Source organism: Vicia villosa, linkage group LG6, assembly GCF_029867415.1.
Source record: "Vicia villosa cultivar HV-30 ecotype Madison, WI linkage group LG6, Vvil1.0, whole genome shotgun sequence".
Taxonomy (NCBI): domain Eukaryota; kingdom Viridiplantae; phylum Streptophyta; class Magnoliopsida; order Fabales; family Fabaceae; genus Vicia; species Vicia villosa.
In genome coordinates this window covers 117,796,811-117,805,709 of record NC_081185.1, presented here as the reverse complement: position 1 = coordinate 117,805,709, position 8,899 = coordinate 117,796,811, and the positions used below count along the sequence as shown (strand labels likewise).

The window sequence follows — 8,899 nt, the reverse complement described above, 5'->3', positions numbered from 1 at the left end:
GAGGCGATATCGTATTGAACGAGATAGACTTGTCTTACTAACTTGGTAGCGTGTAAAGCGACTAAGGAGAAGTTGAAGAGTAGATTTGAGGAATTGTTTGAGAAGAGGTTCATTGCCTGAGGGTATAATCGTAGAGTTACCCTGTTTGTCAAGTAAGAAGAAGGAAGGTTATATGAGGTAATGTTTCTTGAGGATATTTAATTCTAAGAGTAAAGATGATCATGTTGAACATGTAAGGATTGTGTTATCGGTGTTGAAAGAGAAGAAGTTATGTGCTCAGTTTTCTAAGTATGAGTTTAGTGAAGGAAGTGAGTTTCCCTGGATATGTGATTTTGAGCTGAGGTGTGTTGATGCAAAATCGACAAGTGGTGGCTTATGCTTCAAGGCAACTGAGAATTCGTGAGAGGAATTATTTGACATATGAATGAGAGTTATCCGCCCTTGTATTTGTTTTGAAACCTAAGAGGCATTACTTGTTGGGACCGAGATTTGATGTGTTGAGTGATCACAAGAGTTGAATATGAGGTAAACAAGACGAGTAGAATTTCGAAGGATTTTAATCTTTGGTTTGAATTACCATCCTGGTAAATCAAATGTCGTAGCCGATGCATTGAGTAGGAAATCATTGCATATGTCTATGTTGATGATTCAAGAGTTGGAATTGTTGGAACAATTTCGAGATTTGAGTTTAGTTGTGAAGCGAATATTTCGTGTGTTAAGCTTGGTATGTTGAAACTTACTTGTAGTATTCTTGACGAGATTAGAGAGAGTCAAAATTGGATTTGGTATTAGTTGATGAGATGACATTGATTAATCAAGAAAAAAGTGATAATTTCGGATTGAGAAGAACGAAGTTATGAGATTTCGTGATCAAGCTTGTATTCCTGATGTTTCAGATTTGAATAAGAGAATCTTGGATGAAGGACATCGAGTAATTGTGAGGCGATTTGGGTCATTGTGGATAGGTTGACGAGATGCGCTTATTTTATTCCAGTGAGGATGGATTATCGGATAGAGAGACTTGCTAAATTTGACATCGAGAGAACGGTGTGTTTGCATGGTATTCCATTCGAGTATTGGAGTGACATCTTTTGAAGCTTTGTGTGGTCGTAAGTGTACAACGTTTTGTATCGGTATGAATAGAGAGAGAGAGAGAGAGAGAGAGAGAGAGGATGTGGTCTTGGTGTTGAGATGGTTGTGTCGACTGAATTTTCGAGGACGAAAATATTCTAAGTGGGGGAGAGTTGTAACAGCCCGAATTTTATTATTTGGCTAATTAAATTAAATAAGGATTTATTTACTTAATTTGGACGAAGTTTGATAATTAATTGGATCGTCGGTGTTATTGAGAAACGTGTTCGGATTATTAAGTGAAGTTGGAATTTATTCGGTTAATCGAAGAATTAATAAAGTGGAGTATGTAGAGAAATAATATTATTATTGGATTTTATTTATTTGAGATAAAGTAGGATTTAATTGGATTAATCGGAAAATAATATTAAGGGTGATAATATTATTTGTTGGAACATAATTATTTATTTGAACTACTCTTTTTTATCAATTGGGCCTATTTGTTGGAGTTATAAGCAATTAGGAGGTGTTATTCATTTTTAAAGCCCAATATAATAAATAAAGATAGAAAGAGAGGAAATGGGGAGTAGGAGAATCATTAGTTCATTTTGCTGGTTTTGAAGAAATAGAAGTGGAGGAGAGGAACAAGAAGAAAAAAAGCTAGGGTTTTGGAGGAGAAATCAAGAGGTAAGGGGGAGAATCCCTAATCATTGTGGGCTAGTATAATGGGGTAATTGGTAGATTAACATATTTATAATTGTTTATAGTGGAATCTTATGAAATATGTGCTTAAATTCTGTTTAGAGTATTAGAACCTGTAGAGAAATTAGAAATTGAAACCAAAGAGTAGTGCTGGAAATGAATACTGTTTATTCATAAGTTTTTCTTAAAAAAAAAAAAGAAAAGAATGAAAGTGAATGGAAATGTGTTATTAATGAGTGACGGCGGAAAGCTGCGATTGTTATTAATTCTGAACCAATGAAAAGTGCCGGTTCCTATTAGCTTATCTTCTTTTCAAACAATAAAAAGTGGCAGCCATGTGTGGTACTACTTGGTGAACATAATATATATATATATATATATATATATATATATATATATATATATATATATATATATATATATATATATATATATATATATATATATATATATATATATATATATATATATATATATATATATATATATATATATATATATATATATATATTCGGTACATGCCCTGTTCCTTCCATTGTTTTCTTTTAATTATGTTACTTGGCTGATGATGTTTGTACAACTAAAGGCCAAAAACGTGAACCACACCCTCACCTATGGATAGAATACATTCATGTTGCTAGCTATTGGCCTAGGGAAACATGAACCCCTTTGCATATGTTGATAGAACCTGCACAGTAGTCTTTTGGACTATAAAGAAAAGTATCCTATTTCCTTTCATTATTTCCTTGTTAGTTATTCATTGGGCTGATAATGCCAGTTTCCTGAACAGCAACAAGTGAAACCCCTATATTGTTTTATTAATTGAGGTGGCAATCAAATAATAGCTACCATATGTGCAATTTAAACATGAAGCAAAACATGTTGTTCATGCTGCCATAGCTATTGACGGTAGTATTGATTGTGGAGGAGAAAGAGGTGCCGTACGGTAACCTCCCTTTGTAGTTCATAGATCCCATTTAATATGTATATGTATATTATGTGTGTGGTTGTAATACTTATCATGTTGCATTTATTCATTGGCTACTATACAAATCATTTATGTGTGTGGTATATGTGATATTATGTGTGTGGTTGTAATACATAGTATACATGAATGAAATATATATATTTAAATGGCAATTAAAAGAATGAAGAATGGAATAGTGGTTTCATATAGTGAGTTACTAACGTTTTTTTTATTGAATACAAGTTAGAAAACAAAACGAAATATAAACATTCCCGTTTGACCGAATAGCCGAATTAAGCGGTATAATTAGTTGTCCGGAATTTAATGAAAATTTACGTGGTAGCTAAGTTTAATTAGTAGATTAACGTGGTGATGTTATTTTGTTGAAATTGTGATTTTCACGAATCGACCGAAATTGTGTCTTATTTAAATATTCTTTATAAATAAATTTTAACAATTTAATAGAGTTGTCAATAGAGTTATTAAAGTTGTCAATAGAGTTGTTAGAGTTGACAATAAAGTTGTTAGAGTTGTTTTGAATTATTAAGAGTCATACTTTTGTTGTTTCGAGTAATTCTGACATGTTTAGAGTTGTTAGTGTATAATGTCGGTGTTTGCTTTTCATTGGAACTTTAACAATTCATATATTTTAAACCGTAACTCCGTTTGAGTCTCCGTTCAAGGCGTTAGAAAGCTAGCCCGATATTCTTTTCAATAAAAATGGTCTTGAGCAATAGAATACTAAGAAGTGGAAATGTAATAGAAATAGAATTGAATTGAAATTAATGAAGTGTAATTATTAATTAGTTGATTTAATTAATAGTTAAATTAATTGCAATGAGTTTAATTGATTGGAATATATTTAAAGTTGGATCAATTTTTCGGTTTGTCGGTAAATTACGGTATTTTGAGGATTTGTCCGTAATTGTGTTTTGTCTTGAATATGTATGTTGAGAAATATATATTTCCATGCCAATGATGTTGTGCTAATATTGATTCTCTGTGAGTAGTTAGTTAATATTAATTCTAATGATTAATTGCTTGATGTTGAAAGTGTGTGTTCATGTATAATTGGCAAAATGAGAATTAACATGAGATAGTATGGTTACTAGTGTTAATTGGATTGTGTGAATCGTAATTGATTAATTGGCCTCTTATATGTTAATGATGTGTGTGTGTTGTGAATGTTGTGTATAATTGGTGGATAATTCATAGAGTTGAATTATTGTGATATGCGGAAAGTTAAGATGGTAGAGATGATCTTAATTGCATATGTTTGTTAACATTGTACATACATTCATATCATAGTGTGCCTTGAAACAAAGGTGGTTTGCTTTGAAACAAAAGCGAGGCTTAGATTCTAGAGTGAATCGGAAGCGGTAGACTATATGTTTACATTTTGGGTGGGCTTTGGTCTTGTCCGGATCGGAAGCGTGGCTTGGATTCTAGTCATTGAATCGGAAAGCGGTGAAACTTTGGGTTCACAATTCGGTACCACATGCATAGCGTCACATATCTTGCATTGAGTCACATTAAAATTATGCGATAATTGAATATGTGAAGTTAATGTAGTGGTGATATGTGTATGAGTTTGATAATTGAAACGAGTGAGGTTTGAATACGTATTTGATTAAATGTGTGAATATGTGATAACTATGATTGTGTACTTAATTGAGAATATAATAGTAGAATTGAAATATTATACTATTCAAGCTTGTTGTGTACTCGATAACATGTGAAATATGGGTTGATTACTATTATCTACATGGTTATACATAGTATGATTAATTACTTGAAGTGTTGATTTAACCATTGTATTCCGTTATACTTTCTTCATAATGGTTTGTATTCTCACCCTTCTGTTTTAATGTTGCCCTCGTTTGGCGACATGCAGGTTCTGGCGTTTAGTAGCTCGCGTGTGATCTTAGTCGGAGTTTCTTCCGAGTTATTTGGAGATTAGGTAGTGAGTCAATGCTCTGGTCATGTAACACTGGGTAGACTAGTTATTTGAACACATGTTTCTATTCGGTTATGTATTACGTTTGATTTGAGAACTTGTTATGTTACTACTTGTTGTTTGATAGGCTCTTAAGCCAAATATTCTGAATTATGTTTTAATTTATGTTGATATGATTATTGAGACTTGATCATGGTATGCGACATGGATCATTTTATGAAACACATGAGTATTTAGTAGTTTCCGCTGTGAATGCATATTCTGGATAAAGTATGATTAATTGAGAAGTGTTATTTGAAATGACCAGGTGTATCATATATTGTAAGTAAATGCTGTCGGTTTTTAAAGTCTTTTAGTTTTTGAAAACATTGATGTGACGCCCTTTTGTTATATGCATGCTTATTCTCTGATTATATGCTTATTTATTTTGGGGTATAAAAGGGGTGTTACAATGGATCCCGGTGATGTTTGGATCAATGGTGGGCATAATTCCCATTGTGTGGAATTTGTGCCGGTAGGGCTGTATCTCGGTGATGTTTAGATCAGTCAGATGGGTTAATCCCATGATGCTTGGTACCACATGCATAGAGTCAGTACATACATATGCATATTGATATAACATGATTGAATGGCTTTCAATGTTATATTTGGTGATATATCTGTTGGTGTGGTTTTTGAACGATTATATGAAAATCTGAATATATTACAATTGGGTGAATGATATGCCTATGATATTTTATTTCTTATGAACGCATAATATTTATTAATTGTGAATGAGACTCACCCTTACATGTTGATAATTTTTCAGATTAAGGAGTAGCGCCTTTATTTGCTTTGGTGGTGATATCTCATAGAGTCTATCCATTTATCTTGGGTCGTGTCGGTCATGCTCTGGTCTTGTAACACTGGGAATGATAGTTTTAGAGTTTAATTATTATACTCTATTTTATTGGTTTTTGGATTGTGTTTCCATTGGTTTGTTTTGGTGATGTTATACTATTCCACTGTGATAAACATGAGATTGTTATTTGATGAATCGTTCCTAATAAGGCATGATAGTTGAATTACATTTGGTTTTAATTTTTTTAATTGTGACACCCTTGTTTTCATGTTTTACTCTGAGTATTTTAACAATTGTCGCGGGGTTTTAGAAGGGTGTTACACTCGGGAGCAGTGAAACCTTCTTCTACTATGTCCCATAAATCTTGAGATGAAAAAAATATCTCTATTACAAACTATCAATTGCCTATTTATAGGCTCAAGTCGTCAACCTCTTAATATTGGTAAATGTTTCTAAATTATTTTAATTCTTTTTAAATGTTTCATGATAGTTTAGTATCATAATTCTAGATTTTTTTAACATTTTCGTACAGATTATATTTAAGATAATTTGTAGTAATTTCAACTGTGAATATGCTCAGGGGTTATATTGAGATTCTTGATACACGATGCATCATTGCTATTATCTATATGTTTAAGGAGTAGTGATTTAACGCAGAAGGGGTCAGATCAAATGCTGCATCGCACCATAAGACAATGATGAATAAACAATTCTTTTTAAATAATTTTTTATTTAAATTAATTTTTTTTATCAAGTAGTCTAATAATTGAAATTCACTTTTTAAAAATAAAAATAATAAACAAGTGTGATGTTCAGATTCAAATTCGTACTTTTACATCAAATATCTCTATACAATTACCAACCGAGTTAACTTGATTTAACGGATCTTAAAATGATTTTGAGTATAAAAGAGATAAAAACATGCACAAATTATTTGACGATGCACAGACTTTTAATTTGAATGATTTTTCAAACATTAATAATCTTTAAATAATATATTTCAAAATAAATTTTAATTTAATCTACAAAAAGTAAATCTTATGTGTACTCTAGGGCTTTAAAATTTTCTGAACTAGCCATTGTTCTTGGCTAACACTTCAAATCTCACTTTACAACACTTCAAAAACCAATATATCGTTATTAATGTACTCAACTGTAAACTGACAAGCGTCAATTTTTTCAGCTTCCTTGTCTGGGAATTCAAGCTCTTCTTTTGGTGTGTTTAAGCTGTCCAAACCCAAATCCTTCTGAAATTGCACTTCTGGAGTCACCTGAGAAATTATGAAATTCAAAAAACCTATATGTTATTTGCATTGCTTAGAATTTCTAAGAAAGCTACATGACCAAATATGCAAGGTAAAAAAATAGGAATAAACAAAAGCATGTTAGCAACATCTTTGTACAGAAGAGACCTTGGAAGGATCCACTTTGAGGAAATCTTTGACGACCTCTTTTTTGGTGATATGATCATCATGTGAAGACATGGAGCGAAAGAAAGTATTCCATGGTTGCAATTTAGGAGTAGCTTCGAGTGGCACCCGAACATGGCGAAGTATGGCTGCTCTCAGTGCCATTTTTCCTCTCTTTGGATCTCTCTCTCTTGTAGCACACAAATGAGTGTTAGAGGAACTTGTCACAAGCGTAGATAGAAATAAGGGTTCCAGGTGCTTAAATATATATAGTAGTTATAACCTAAACCATAAACCCTATTTTATTGGTTACTTCCATAAAAAACGATAAACAATAATATCTTAGATATCCCTAGTCTAATGGGCCAATTTTCTACAATAAATTTTTTATTTTAAATTTAAAAAAATATTTTTTATGAAAAAGCTTTTTAGAATAATAGAAATTATTTCAGACTCAGAATTAAAAGAATAATTCCAATTTTCAATAGGTTAAATATTTATTCTAACATTTTAATAAAACATTTCTTTAAAATGATTTTAATAAAGAACTATTTAAAATAACTTTTCATTTTAAATATTTTTAAAATTTTGTCATAGAAACAAATTTTCGAAACGGTTTAAAAAAATTTAATCAAAAATAAATTTATTTATTTAAAAAAGTATATATAATATTATAAAAATTATTTTCTAAAGGGATGACAAATAAACTCAATTTATTTAAAATCTATTTTATTAAATTTTATGTTTAAATGAAAATTTAAAATCCAATTTATATCTTCATTAACATTTCACTCTACATACATGACATCTTGTAAAAAAAGCGATATTTTTATACTTTTATTCAATGTTTTAAAAATTGGATCAGAAAATGAATTGTCAAAACGTGCGGATTAAGATTCAATCGAAGATTTATTGTACACTTTACTTGTACCGATTAGTTGTCTTCCATAAAAAAAAACCTTTAATCAAACTTAGATTAAAAGAATGGACAAATGTACATTTGTTTGTTCTTCGAATATTAGAGGCTTAATATACACTTTTCTTGCACCATTCATTTGTCTTCCGCAAAGATAATATTTCAAAGAAATGATTTTTAGATTAAAGAGGGAATGGACGAATGTATTTTCATTTGTTTCACGAGTATCAGAGATTTAATGTACGCTTTGCTTGAACCGATACTCGTCTTTTACTTAAAATCAATCACAACCAATCAAACTAGCTGAAAAAAATTTCACAAATGAGTGATTGCTTTATCCATTTCGACGCAAAACAAAAAGACGTTTCAAACTCCCATGCGCGAACAACAAACAATATTTAACCGCTCGAATACGATCAAAATATGAATAATTCTGACGCGATATATAAACAAACACTTCAGACTCTCATGTGCGAGCAACATGCAATGTTTAACCGCTCGAATGCAACCTAAACATCATTCATTTCAACCAACACATAGGTAGTTTTCTACCCAGAACTACGTAGCCTTTAGTTCCCCATCACACCTAGGGATACATAGAAGTGAGAATCAACGTCTCATTAGGTACTATTTTAAAAATTTTAAAAAAAAGTTCTTTTCTACTAAGTACTACGTAGTCTTGAGTTTCTTATCACACCAAAGGATACGTAGGAGCAAAATACAACATCTTGTTTGACACAATAATAAAAAACATAAAAATCATTTCTTTCTTTCTCTTGTAAATGACTTGTGATAATTTAGAAGAAATAAAATAAAGCTAACATTCATATTCATAAAGTTAACTAAATGGGTCGCATTTAGTACAACGGATGTGAAAGGTGTTAATATATTTTCCTTGCATAACCGACTCTCTAACCCGAATTTGGTTGCGACGACCATTTTCTTTTTCTTTTAAGGGTTTTATCGTTATTTCCCCTTTATTTGGAATAAATAAACTTCGGCGGCGACCTTGTTGTATTTCGAGTGTTCCTTACGT

At 31.3% G+C, this 8,899-nt stretch overlaps 1 protein-coding gene across 1 annotated transcript; it reads right to left on the bottom strand.

Annotated features, from left to right (window-relative positions):
* Positions 1-6,591: 6,591 nt before the first annotated feature.
* LOC131612186 (acyl carrier protein 1, mitochondrial-like) lies at positions 6,592-7,129 on the bottom strand. Its single transcript, XM_058883992.1, has 2 exons — positions 6,951-7,129; positions 6,592-6,809 (listed from the first exon to the last, which is right to left on the bottom strand). The coding sequence occupies exons 1-2, from the start codon at positions 7,110-7,112 to the stop codon at positions 6,648-6,650; spliced, it is 324 nt and encodes a 107-aa protein (XP_058739975.1). The 5' UTR covers positions 7,113-7,129; the 3' UTR covers positions 6,592-6,647.
* Positions 7,130-8,899: the final 1,770 nt, after the last annotated feature.

Bases quoted from the DNA above. Each gene is read 5' to 3' on its own strand.
- LOC131612186 (XM_058883992.1), bottom strand. From the start codon at position 7,112: ATGGCACTGAGAGCAGCCATACTTCGCCATGTTCGGGTGCCACTCGAA. The intron at 6,810-6,950 runs GTCTCTTCTGTA...ATAATTTCTCAG, and splicing joins TCAAAGTGGATCCTTCCAAG to GTGACTCCAGAAGTGCAATT.